General features: G+C 32.9%; 1 protein-coding gene across 2 annotated transcripts in view; it reads left to right on the top strand.

The window, feature by feature from the left end:
* The first annotated feature begins 3,644 nt into the window (after window positions 1-3,644).
* LOC134694654 (uncharacterized) overlaps window positions 3,645-14,449 on the top strand; it is a 28,286-nt gene continuing 17,481 nt past the window's right edge. For both annotated transcript variants that reach the window (XM_063555698.1, XM_063555697.1), the window contains exon 1: window positions 3,645-4,241. In XM_063555698.1, the coding sequence (XP_063411768.1) occupies window positions 3,775-4,241 (467 nt within the window). In that variant the 5' untranslated portion in view covers window positions 3,645-3,774. The remainder of the gene's footprint in view (window positions 4,242-14,449) is intronic.

Raw genomic sequence — 14,449 nt, 5'->3', positions numbered from 1 at the left:
TAAATATGATACGTGCCTGGATTTGTGTTTTTTATTTTTATTTCTAATTATTTTTGTGGTTACGTTGCTGTCTTGTTACTCTATACATCTCCTTTCATTCATGAGCCAAGATATGAATGTCCAGTGGCAAATATTTCAAACACGTTCAGGATGAGAACAAAATTTAAATAGATGTAATAGCTTGGTTCTGTAATAGGAATCGACCGGGGGAAAGGAGGGGAATTTCAACAGTCGCCAGCTGAAAATGTGGGTATAATGGATAGAATATGAATTTTCTCCCTTGCATCAGGCTACCCACCGACCCATAAAAGAGTTGTTGCAAAAATTCTTAAAGTGCAGGGAGCGTGGTACTTTCTCTTCACGAGGCCTCAAATCGTCCCTTTTCTAACCGGACGTGGTTGCGTATTCACACATCCCGCACAACAAACGGATGCTCCATTTTGCATAGGGTTTTACCTGTGGTCGGAGGAAAACCATATGTCTATACCACCAGTCACCTTTGGGGTTCAAGGATGAAGACAGGCTACTGTACATGTGTTGTATGTACAGAAAATGAGAATAATACATGCCTGTATATACGTAACATAAATATGTACAGGCACTCTTTCATACATTCAATTCAAAATATGGACTTCAAATATGAACAATTTCATTATATGTTATGAATTAATCTAATTTCATGTGGCCATGTTCAGATATTATAATGTTGGTATCTTCTTCTGAAAAATATAGAGCTAAATTTCCCTGAATATATTAGACATCCGGACAATTTCCAAAGAGTTCATTATAATCAATATTTAGAGTATGGTATCTTCTTGTGTATACTTTGAAGGTCTAACCACAACATTATGACATTTCTTTAAAAACATATCATCTAATTATGGGTCATAGCTGCAACTTTGGTAGATTGTTACAAGTGTGCACATGTACATTTGTACCACAACAATGAAGAAGAATAACATACTTTACCAAAACCAATAAAATTGAGAATGGAAACGGGATGGCCAAAGAGACAACATCCCGACCAGAGAGCAGAAAAAAGCCGGAGACTACCAATGGGTCTTTAACACAGTTAGAAAATCTCGCACCCGGAGGCGGGCTTTAGCTGGCCCCTCAATAATAATGTATACTAGTTCATCGAAATGGACGCCACACTAAAATCTAAAGTAACGCTCCTTCTTGTATTTCAGATACGATACAAATCATTTTAGTTATTTTAAGGATGTCTTTCAAATCAAAATTTTGAATATCATTTTATATGTTGTTTATACATACTGTTTTAAAACTGTCCCCTACAACAATATAAAGCACCGAATAACCTTTTGAATTAATAGATAGATATGTGTAAATTTTTTTGTAAAATCTTCAATATGTATTGATTTAGACTCTAGAATACTTCGGATTTGTAACTGCCAAGTAAAAAAACTTGTTGAATAATAAGATGTTATTTTTTTTAAATATTTAATCGAAATATTACAATGCATGTATTTGAATAAATCCGTGTGGTGGTGGATGAAAACGACAACTATTTCACACGAAGGAGTCAAACCAGCTAAGAAACTCTTATTCATCTGTAGATTGATCTTTATACATGACACGATATGTGGTTTATAATTAAAATTTGCTTAATGTCCAGTGGCAAACATTTCATATATGCTCAATAAGTTAGCAAATCAAATTATTCATTTATTTATGGTCTTAAAAAATAGACGATCGCGGGATGAAGGGCAGGAAATTAAGACTTCAGACGTAATAGCGGGATTGTTTTAAAGTATGTGTGTGGATTTGCCTTGCAGAAAGATAAATGATCTCCGCAAACAAGGCTTCAAATTTAAAGTTGCTTCGTATTTACACCTGTCCTTGTGATGGGGGATCGAGGTTCGAGTCCTCGACTTGGATTATAGAAGATGGTGTAGACTCACTCTTATTATTTTAGAATTATTATAAAAGTTGCAATTTGCAGTTTCTGTGATTTTTTTTTTTGGCGGACCTTCGGTTTGGCGGGTATGAAATTTATATTTCATTTGTATTTCATAGAATTTTTAATTTGTTATGCTTCATTCTTTAAATTTATGAAGATACTACTTAGTAGTTCTTTAATTCAGTTTATTTGTCAGTTATAATCTATGATCACTTTGTATTTCATTTGTATTATATTCTTGACATATGTATAGATAGGATTATGACTATCTGCTAAGCCTAAATAAAAGTTTTTATTTAAACGGTTTTTTCTTCTGAATTAATTTGTAAATTTTTGATTAAAAATGATTAATTAATGAAGAATCAGAAAAACAATTTAGTGAACTGGTAAATGGACAATTGGTCTCACTTCATTTAACAGTGAGCACATATCTGGTCAAGGTTTAGTTGCTCTGCTTTCTAAATTAAATTAAACTCGTTTTTTATTGGTCAAGCAGTACAGTAATTTATATTGGATAAAAATTTCAATTTAAAAGTAGAACTCACTATTGATTTTCACTTTTCAGAAACACCAGAAAACAGGTAGTCAAAATTTTTAATAATTTAGAATTTTTATGTTTAAATATGTCTTAGTTTGTCGTTGAAACTTCTATCAGCGTAGCCAATTTGTTAAAGAACATTGTGTTTCGTCGTTTGTTCTTTTTTTCACCCCCCCCCCCCCCCCCCCCTTCCATTCCCTTAAGGTGGAATATGTTTGTACGAGGCGGGTATGAAATTTATATTTCATTTGTATTTCATAGAATTTTTAATGTGTTATGCTTCATCCTTTTAATTTATGAAGATACTACTTAGTAGTTCTTTAATTCAGTTTATTGGTCAGTTATAATCTATGATCACTTTGTATTTCATTTGTATTATATTCTTGACATATGTATATATATGATTATGACTACCTGCTAAGCCTAGAGATAACAAGAAAAATAGTGTTTGAGGAGATAACTCTTACGAAGAAAGGCGTTCAGTTAAACTGGGTCAGTTTCAATAATGTATAATCTGCTTGATATCATATATGAAATAACTTGGAAACATCTTTTGAAACAAGAAAACCTTGCAAATTAAAGAATAAGACGGGGGGGGGGGGGGGAATTTATTGTTCAGAGAATAATTGAAGGTCTAATTCCACCAAAATTCACTTAAGATAAAAAAAGATTTGATAAAGTATGACTGGTACCAGAAGATACTTTATCTCATATTGATTTTAAAAATACAATGTTTAAAGGGTTTTAGCTACAAGAAATATAATAAAGCAAGATATAGTTATTTTTGGCCAAGTTCAATCATAGTCAAACAGTGAAATAATAATACGCTTTTAGTGGCAAGTTTGCTTCAATTTTGACAAAATAAGCTCAGAAACATTGCTGATGAACTATATTCACTTGCAAGTTTAGATACTCTTCATTACAGATTCTTGGGTTGTTTGGAGGAAGGTTCAAACCCATTTTTCTGTGATTCAGTGTTGAACTAGTAAAATGGATACGTCTGCAAAAAAACACAGAATGAAAATTTTTGTCTGTTCCTTGAATAAATGTAGGTGAAAAACTGTTGAAATGGGTGCAATTTGGGTACCCTCACTTTAACCCATTACTTCATTTAAAATAAAGTACTGATAGTTAATTTCAAATCAAATAATACTTATCTCGTTTATCATACTTATATCTTTTTAGCAGTCCGAGTTTGTGATAGTTTGAGTCTGTTATAGAACAAGTTTGTGAAGCCGACTTTGTAATAGGCCGAGTTTGTTTTGGGCCGAGATATCTGGTAGTCCGAGTTGAGAACAATTATCTTCGGCACAACATGGCGTCATCCTCGAAACCTAAACGTAAACGGCACCGCTCAAATTCAGAAGATGATCCACTGTGGACAAATAGATCAGATGGCGATTATTATTCCGCACCAAGCGATAAGCAGAAGAAATTAACTGCACTGAGTAGTTACATTCCGCGTGAAACAAGTGATTGGACGATGAGCGAACTAGAAAATCTTCAGATTAATTGGAACTGGATCGACCCTTCATCCACGAAGAACATTGATGAATTTTTCGACATGTTTCCAAATATAAATGCAGATTTGCCACCCCTCGATGCAGATTTAATCAAGATGATGGATTATTTGAATGCAAACTTGACATTTGACACAAGTGTCAAAGAACTTGAACAGGAAAATTATGTTAAAGTTAGAGAATATCTTGTTGAAAACTTTCTTCCCAAAGTTGATGCTGATTCAGATGAAGAGTTGATGAAAACTGTGGGTAGTAGTTCCAGGTAAAATTAAAATTAGCATCTTTTCATTCACTACTGCAATGTCAGTCAGGTACTTCTTGTAGCTTTCATGTCAATGGGGCCCTTAGTCGATCCGCCCCAATATAAAAAAATATTTATAGGGAATAAAAATGAAGATACGATGCAGTCTAGTGACTCCGCCCATCTAAGGCTTTGATCGTGTATATTTCTGCTTTATTATATAAAAATTGCATCAAATTTGATTTGAATCTATTCACTGAAAACTCAATGTTACGTACATTTTTTATTATCTTATTTCCGCAATCATATATCTGAAAAGATTTGAAAATCAATCAGACAAATGGGTCACCTCTGTTTTCACAGAAGTGCGGTTGTCCGGTAAGTCCGTCCATGAGAAGTAAACATGTATGGATGACAGGTTTATCATCATGATCATATATTAACGAACTAGAACTTAAGGAAATGATGTTTTATCATGTTTATAAATGGACCACTAAGTACATGAAGTAAGGAACTTTAGATGAACAAAATAAAAAAATTCAAGCCAATATATATGATAAAGAAATTGTTGAAATAGAAAAATAAACCAAAAATATAAAAATAAACCAAAAATATAAAAAAAAACAGAAAATAAAGAAAAGTAAAAAATATGATTATAGATAAAGATAAGAATGTCAATAGCATGGTTAAAAGTATTTTCTTTAAAAAAATGCCCTCATTCAACATGTTCGGTATTCTGAATTCTAATGCAATTTGGATGTAACAATTTTTTTCATTGGCTAAAAGTTGCCGTCAAATCCACAGTTGACCAGGCGTAACTAAGGAGAGACCCGTAATTTTGAAATGATGAATCAAAAATGTTCGATTACTACTATATAATCAAAAATAAAACAACACCTACCTCGAATTTGCCGTTTTAATGTAATTTTATTCGAATTTGAAGCGTAGAGGTAACGTAATAACCTCCAGTTTGTAAGTTTTCATTTGTATGACGTCACGTTTAGCCACGAATTCTTTGTGCCAAAATCATTCATGAAGTTTCGCGGATTTTTTTTTATTTGACAAATTTAGACATTTTTTCAAGTTTTATCGTATTTTTTCTTTTTGTAATGCATTAGAATCGGAATAACAGTACTGTAGTTGAAGAGTTGCCACCGTCAATTTTGATTTGACGGTCGCAAATCTCCGTTTTACTGTCTCCGCTACGCGTCGCCAGTAAAACTGCATTTGCGACCGTCAAATCTACAATTGACGGTGGCAACTCTTCAACTACAGTACTGTTATTCCTTAATTGCAGTTACTTAGACACCATCATCCTTGTCAATGGGTTTAAAGTCAGTGCAGTATCATGAGTATATAGTGGTTTTAATATATAACCCAAAATTTTAATTTCAGAGTCAATATATTTTATTTTCAGTCTTTAAAATCGAAAAAAAACCACCAAAAAAACAGAAAGCTTGTGTCAAACTTTTCCATACATCATTGTACATATTTATTAAAGATAATGGATCTTTAAGATTTTTTTTATTATTTTGCCTTATATTAAATGGCATTGTCTCCCTTTTTAGCTCACCGGAGCCCAAAGGGCCCCATGTGAGCTTATGCCATCACTTGGCGTCCGTAGTCGTCTGTTGTCATAAACTATTTCAAAAATCTTCTTCTCTGAAACTCCGAAGTTTTGATCCATCGTCAAACATGGCCACCATGGCTACAACATTGTACAAATAGAACATACATGTAGGGGTCAAATGCAGTTTTTAGCTTATATCTTAAAAACTAAAGCTTTTAGAGCAAATCTGACATGGGGTTAAATTGTTCAATTGGTCAAGATCTATTGGCCCTGAAATTATCAGACAAATCGAGCAACCCATTGTTGGGTTTCTGCCACCAAATTGGTAGTTTTAACAAAATGGTTACGTACATTTTTATTATCTTATTTCCGCAATCATATATCTGAAAAGATTTGAAAATAAATCAGACAAATGGGTCACCTCTGTTTTCACAGAAGTGCGGTTGTCCGGTAAGTCCGTCCATGAGTAGTAAACATGTATGGATGACAGGTTTATCATCATGATCATATATTAACGAACTAGAACTTAAGGAAATGATGTTTTATCATGTTTATAAATGGACCACTAAGAAAGGAACTTTAGATGAACAAAATAAAAAAATTCAAGCCAATATGATAAAGAAATTGTTGAAATAGAAAAATAAACCAAAAATATAAAAAAACAGAAAATAAAGAAAAGTAAAAAATATGATTATAGATAAAGATAAGAATGTCAATAGCATAGTTAAAAGTATTTTCTTTAAAAAAATGCCCTCATTCAACATGTTCGTTATTCTGAATTGCAGTTACTTAGACACCATCATCCTTGTCAATGGGTTAAAAGTCTGTGCTGTATCATGAGTATATAGTGGTTTTAATATATAACCCAAAATTTTAATTTCAGAGTCAATATATTTTATTTTCAGTCTTTAAAATCGAAAAAAAAAACACCAAAAAAACAGAAAGCTTGTGTCAAACTTTTCCATACATCATTGTACATATATTTATTAAAGATAATGGATCTTTAAGATTTTTTTTATTATTTTGCCTTATATTTAATGGCATTGTCTCCCTTTTAAGCTCACCGGAGCCCAAAGGGCCCCATGTGAGCTTATGCCATCACTTGGTGCCCGTCGTCGTCTGTTGTCATAAACTATTTCAAAAATCTTCTTCTCTGAAACTCTGAAGTTTTGATCCATCGTCAAACATGGCCACCATGGCTACAAATAGAACATAAGGGTCAAATGCAGTTTTTAGCTTATATCTTAAAAACTAAAGCTTTTAGAGCAAATCTGACATGGGGTTATATAGTTCAATTGGTCAAGATCTATCGGCCCTGAAATTATCAGACGAATCGAGCAACCCATGGTTGGGTTTCTGCCACCAAATTGGTAGTTTTAACAAAATTTTGCAGTTTTTTGTTATTATCTTGAATATTATTATAGATAGATATAAGAAGAAGTCTTAAAAGCTGTACATGTATTTCATGCTTATCTTTGAAAAGCAGCAGGAAGAGTTGATATTCCTGCTGAGGGCCTGACAAACGTTATTAGAACTTCTAATAAAAGATCCGACTATAAAGACCTTGAATCAGGGCCGTAACTACAATGAGGCAGACGAGGCAATTGCTGGCAAAAAAAAATAATAAGGGAAAAAAAGAAAATGGAGAAAGTTAGGCATGCATGCAGAGGGTAGAACACATCCTTGCATTTGAACATCAAGAATTAAGTAATGCATACTTGGAATAGTAATTTATATTGACGTGCAGCTTCTGTACTTTTATTTCAACGTAAGGTATCAATATCTCTGTATCTGATTACCATCGCCAGTAAACCGGCATTTGGTTCTGTAATTATTTATTTCCCGTGAAAATGAATTATTGATAATGGATATTTCCAACATTATCAGTTCGCAAAGTAAATCAAAATTAAAATAGTTCGAATTCTTCACCTTGCTCGGTTAATATTATTAAAGAAGCATTCACAGATCACACATGAATACCTAAACACCACACAATTTGTATGTAGTTCTCTTTCAAATAAAATGAAGATTTGAGGCATTTTCAAATGTTTTGCTACAAACATGACAAACCTGGCTGCTATTCAAAAACAAAACATTTATTTTGGATGGATGGAGGATTTGTTTGGTTTAACGGCAAGTACATGAAGTAGGCTTTCTTTTAGCTTTATATATAGAGAGCAAGTTATGTGATTATTCCATTCAAATGTTAAACGGACAGGACAAGACCTTGGCAGAATGACAATTTGATTGCTTGATACTTTGAATTTCCATGGAGTATTGTGGGAATACTTTGGGCTTGTGAAATAAAGACGGTCGCACAATTAACCATGGTAAAGGTGACTAGAGAGTATTTAATTTGCATCATTATTGATTCGGGTGTAATAAAATGAGAATGGAAATGTGGAATGTGTCAAAGAGACAACAACCCGACCGAAGAGCAGAAAACAGCCGAAGGCCACCAATGGGTCTTCAGTACAGCGAGAAAATCCCGAATCTGGAGGCGTGCTTCAGCTGGCCCCTAAACAATAATGTGTACTACATGTAGTTCAGTGATAATGGACGTCATACTATAAAACTCTGAAATATATAAATGAACTAAAAATTAAACATGTTTTTTGATATCTCAACCCTCCCCTATACCTCTAGCCAATGTAAGAAAAACAAACACACAGCAATACGCACATGCATTTATCATGTTTATAGAATTAGCAAAAAAAATTAATTATTCAATTCAAAGAAAGTAGTCAGAAGATGGGATCATAGTGGCACAAGAAAGGTCAAACTAGCATTCACAGACAGTGACTAGGTTCCACTCTTTGCGCTTTATTAAAGTGTTATTGAAAATGTGTGTTATTTTTAATGAAGCGTTGACCACACACACTTGTCCCGCATTTTCTACTATCAGACATATAACCTACTGTAAATTTTATATAATTGATGGTACAAAATTCGAAGCAAATATCTGTCAACCGGCTCTGATAGACTATTACAGTTCTTTATATGGTAAATATGAAACAAAAACGATAAATATGATACAAACAACGGAGGTAACAAGATATATTTTGAACCATAATGTTACAATTTTCGGCCAGGGGGCCTCAATCGGCGGCTCCCAAACCCCTGCCTCGTCTGTTCCCAAGGCCTAGTTACAGCCCTGTGAATTGTTTATTTAGAGCTAATTTCCTAATGCATGTAGAGCAAGACTTTCAGGTTAGCTTACTTACTTGCGTTGTTTGTATATTGTACAATTTTATTGGGATAACGTCCAATTAAATGTAAATATAATATATACAGGTTTAACTATGCCTATATATATATTGTTTGAAGATGTCAAAGCTTGAGTTAAAAGTTTATACAAACAAAGCAAGCAAGCCACCAAAATTTTACTCTACAAGAATTAGGAAATTAGCTCTTAGTAAATTTTAATTGAATTAAGTGATTACGACCAGCCTTACTTTGGTTCACGATCATCAGACAATTGTTGAATAAACAAACCAATTACAAATGTATAGACTAATGATCATTATGGTAATAAATTAATTACATTATTATGTGTTCCAGTGGATTGTAAATATCTATTTAACTCTTCTATGTGTCGGAATTGAATATAAACTTTTCCCAATTGTATTCTGAGTTATCATGGAAAATAACTTCATATTCATATACTGATATCGATGCTGCTTAACAAATTGTACAAATCACACTGATTACTCATTTTTGTATCGATTTAAAATAATTCATCTGAATGTTTCTCTAAACATGCTAAAGGTAATATTAGGCATCTTTCACTTACCTGCTGTCACTATATATTCATCGATACTTTTTACAAACTCCATTTATACTGATTCAGATATTATATGTCACCAAATCTGCCGAAGTTAATTATTCATTATCATTTTATTATAGGGCCGGATCAACTAGGGGTGGATAATAATAACTTGTACAAGTAGTACCCCTGACTGAATGTGTCAAGTTTGCAGCATTCTAGACACTTCAGCACCGAGACAAATCGTCACCAGCATGGTGACAGACATTATGTTCTCAACAACTTTGCTTTATATTTTAAAAATCACATTTTTCTAATACTGGATGTTGACTTGACAATGGTAAAACATGGACCAGAGACGGATAATATGTTAAATCTGTGTACGTTTTCAAAGCACGATTGCTTTTAAGAAGTTCTTCACAGTTATTTCTTCAGGAAAATACTCTAAATGAATGTAAGATAAAGGTATCAGTGATAATTTTAGCATTTTGGAAAATTTGTATGCATAATTAAACCTCACAGCTGTAAAACTGTCAGACAACTTCTTATGGGAGTTATTGCCCTTACACATGGAAATGACAAATGTTACCATTTTTATCCATTTTTATACGACCGCAAAAAAAAATTTGTGGTCGTATATTGGTATGACGTTGGCGTCATCGTCGCTGTCGTCGTCGTCCGAAGACACATTGGTTTTCGCACTCTAACTTTAGTTTAAGTGAATGGATCTCTATGAAATTTTACCATAAGGTTCAATACCACAACAGAAAGGTTGGGATTGATTTTGGGGATAATGGTTCCAACAGTTAAGGAATTAGGGGTCAAAAAGGGGACAAAAAACTTCCAGACATAACTTATGTGTTAGTGTATGGATCTCTCTGACATTGTACCACAACGTTCCATATCACAAAGGGAATGCTGGGATTGATTATGGGGGTAATTGCCTCAAAATTTTAGGAATTAGGGGCCAAAAAAGGGTAAAAAAACAAGCATTTTTCTTGTTTCATGACAATAACTTGTGCGTAAGTGTATGGATCTTTCTGAAATTGTACTACAAGGTTCCATATCACAAAGGGAAAGCTGAAAACGAGTTTGGGGGTAATTGCCCAAAACGTTTAGGAATAAGGGGCCAAAAATAAGCATTTTTATACGACCGCAAATTTTGAAAAAAATTTCGTCGTATATTGCTATCACGTTGTCGTCGTCGTCGTCGTCGTCCGAATACTTTTAGTTTTCGCACTCTAACTTTAGTAAAAGTGAATATAAATCTATAAAATTTTATCACAAGGTTTATGACCACAAAAGGAAGGTTGGTATTGATTTTGGGAGTTTTGGTCCCAACATTTTAGGAATTAGGGGCCAAAAAGGGCCCAAATAAGCATTTTCTTGGTTTTCGCACTATAACTTTAGTTTAAGTTAATAGAAATCTATGAAATTTTGACACAAGGTTTATGACCACAAAAGAAAGGTTGGGATTGATTTTGGGAGTTTTGGTTTCAACAGTGTAGGAATTAGGGGCCAAAAAAGGGCCCAAATAAGCATTATTCTTGGTTTTCGCACTATAACTTTAGTTTAAGTAAATAGAAAATAATGAAATTTAAACACAATGTTCATGACCACAAAAGGAAGGTTGGTATAGATTTTGGGAGTTGAGGTTCCAACAGTTTAGGAATTAGGGGCCAAAAAGGGACCCAAATAAGCATTTTTCTTGGTTTTAGCACCATAACTTTAGTATAAGTAAATAGAAATCTATGAAATTTAAACACAAGGTTTATGACCATAAAAGGAAGGTTGGTAATGATTTTGGGAGTTTTGGTCCCAACAGTTTAGGAATAAGGGGCCCAAAGGGTCCAAAATTAAACTTTGTTTGATTTCATCAAAATTGAATAATTGGGGTTCTTTGATATGCCGAATCTAACTGTGTATGTAGATTTTTAACTTTTGGTCCCGTTTTCAAATTGGTCTACATTAAGGTCCAAAGGGTCCAAAATTAAACTTCGTTTGATTTTGACAAAAAATTAATAGGTTGGGTTCTTTGATATGCTGAATCTAAAAATGTACTTAGATTCTTGATTATCGGCCCAGTTTTCAAGTTGGTCCAAATCGGGGTCCAAAATTAAACTTTGTTTGATTTCATCAAAAATTGAATAAATGGGGTTCTTTGATATGCCAAATCTAACTGTGTATGTAGATTCCTCATTTTTGGTCTTATTTTCAAATTGGTCTACATTAAAGTCCAAAGGGTCCAAAACTAAACTTAGTTTGATTTTAACAAAAATTGAAATCTTGGGGTTCTTTGATATGCTGAATCCAAACATGTACTTAGATTTTTGATTATGGGCCCAGTTTTCAAGTTGGTCCAAATCAGGATCTAAAATTATATTAAGTTTTGTGCAATAGCAAGTCTTTTCAATTGCACAGTATTGCGCAATGGCAAGAAATATCTTATTGCAAAATATTGTGAAATAGCAATTTTGTTTTTAATTAGAGTTATCTTTCTTTGTCCAGAATAGTAAGCAAGAAATATCTAATTGTAAGAATTTTTTTATTTGGAGTTATCTTTCTTTGTCCAGAATCAACTTAAATCTTTGTTATATATACATTCACTTTTTACTACCAACTGATAAATTAAAATAATCTTTACCATTCAGTGATAACAAGCAGTTTTTTTACATCTTAACATTTTATGATGTATTTAAATGTGTAGTAATTGTTGCAAACTCCATTAGAAATTTTAATTGAGATTAGTTTTGGAATAAGGGAAAGGGGGATGTGAATAAAAAAATTGGGTTCAATTTTCTCATTTGAAATTTCATAAATAAAAAGAAAATGTCTTCAAACATTTTTTTGAGAGGAATAATATTCAACAGCATAGTGAATTGCTCTAAGAGAAAACAAAATTTTTAATTTCATTAGAACACATCCCTCATGAAAATATTTGTCTGAATTTTTTCTGAACTCGATGCTGAAATTTTACTGAACACATTTAGTAAACCCTTTTCTGAAAAATGCCTGAATTTGGCACGTTCCAGCAAGTTTTCAGCACATTTTCAGTCAAAATTCAGCAGTACTCTTCAGTAAGTATTCAGCATTAATGCTGTACTTTTCAGTAAGTATTCAGCATTAATGCTGAATTTTTCTGAACACCTTGCTGAATTTTACAGAATCTTTTAAAAACCTTTTGCTTAAAAATGTCTGAATTTGGCACATTCCAGCACATTTTCAGCAAATTTTCAGTGACAATTCAGCAAGTCATTTTCAGTAAATATTCAGCAATATTCAGAAATAATTCAGCATTAATTCTGAATTTTTCTGAACACCTTTCTGAAATATTCAGAACCTATAAAAAACCTTTTGCTTAAAGATGGCTGAGTTTGGTACATTCCAGCAAGTTTTCAGCAAACTTTCAGTTACAATTCAGCAAGACATTTTCAGTAAATATTCAGAAATAATTAGTATTACTATTACTTCGGAATCTTTCTGAACAACTTGCTGAAATATTCAGAACCTCTAAAACACCATTTTCTAAAAAAAAACAGCTATAATATAACCCGTTCTAGTGGGTTTTCAGCAAATTTTCTGTTAAAGTTCATCTAAGACTCTAAAGGTAAACTTTTCAGCATTTCTTTCTAAAATGTTCAACAAAATAAACAATATTTAAGCAAATATTCAGTAAAAATTTGAATTAATCTATACTCAGCCAATATTCAGTCTTCAGCTATTGTTCAGGATGGGTTCAGACCATTTTCAGCTTTAGCTTACATTTTTCAGGAAAGATTCAGATGATTTTCAGTTATAATTCAGGAAAGTTTCCATTGTTATTTAGACAATTTGAGCTTTTTAATATTCTGTCTGAAAGACACTATTTATCCAAAACAAATAAACATTATTTAAGAAATACAATGGTGTCATAATAACAGTCACATGTGAAGTAGAATAATTAGTTGTGTCTTTGTCTTTTTATTATTGCTTTTTATTTTGCGTCTTATATAGTTGCAATCAGATCAGTCAAGCCTTTTACAACTGATGATTAGGCTTAAATTAAAATATTGTTTGTTTGCAGTTTACCGACCGACCCTCGAAAATCCTCCCGACTGTGAAAATTTTATTGCTTTAAATTTGAAGAATTTTTTTTTAATACATCTATTGACGCGATCCGGAACTTTGGGTCCTTTCCGGAAATGATTTAAAGTCTGGGTCAATTACGCATTTCAAGTTCCGTTTTTCTTAGCTTCCCGTCAAGCGTTCATGTGACCATTTAATGATAAAGCACATGGAAATTGTTTACAGGTATCCATGAAGTCACGGAGGAGTACTTTACGCCTTGTCTCGTGTCAATTTTAAGACAAATAACAAACAAAAAAGTTTATTAGTAAACTGTTTATACAGATTCAGGCACATGTAATGATGTGTGATGATATCATTGACGGTGATGCAGCGGATATTCATAACTGACACGATAACCATTCTATCTCAAACAAATCGGGTTCAGAATCTGTGGAGCCTGACTTTATGGAACCAATTTAAGTGGTTAAATAATTCGACAGCAGCTTGAAGTTTAGCGTATTTTCTACAAATCGTTGTGAAGACGACAAAGATGAAACCACTCCTCCGTGACTTAAATCTTCATGGATATCTGTAAACCCGCCTGTACGGAGGAAGGGCTCATTTGAAATGTTAATGGATATAGATCATGCCAAATCAATAAGAAGCAACCCTAACTACACAAAGATGTAGAGAAAATGAATGGTTAGCTTGAAAAATAAATATGCTCTCTCTATATTAAATCTATCTTCGATTGTAATGAGTATGCTCCTTTAGGATAAGGGGGGCTGCCCCACTCATTGCAATTATTCTCTTTCTTACAATATTAAATATACCCAAACTGTGTGG

The sequence above is a fragment of the Mytilus trossulus genome, chromosome 13 (genome assembly GCF_036588685.1).
Source record: "Mytilus trossulus isolate FHL-02 chromosome 13, PNRI_Mtr1.1.1.hap1, whole genome shotgun sequence".
Classification (NCBI taxonomy): Eukaryota; Metazoa; Mollusca; class Bivalvia; order Mytilida; family Mytilidae; genus Mytilus; species Mytilus trossulus.
Note: the sequence above shows the minus strand (reverse complement) of the source record. Positions and strands in the feature narration are given on the sequence as shown.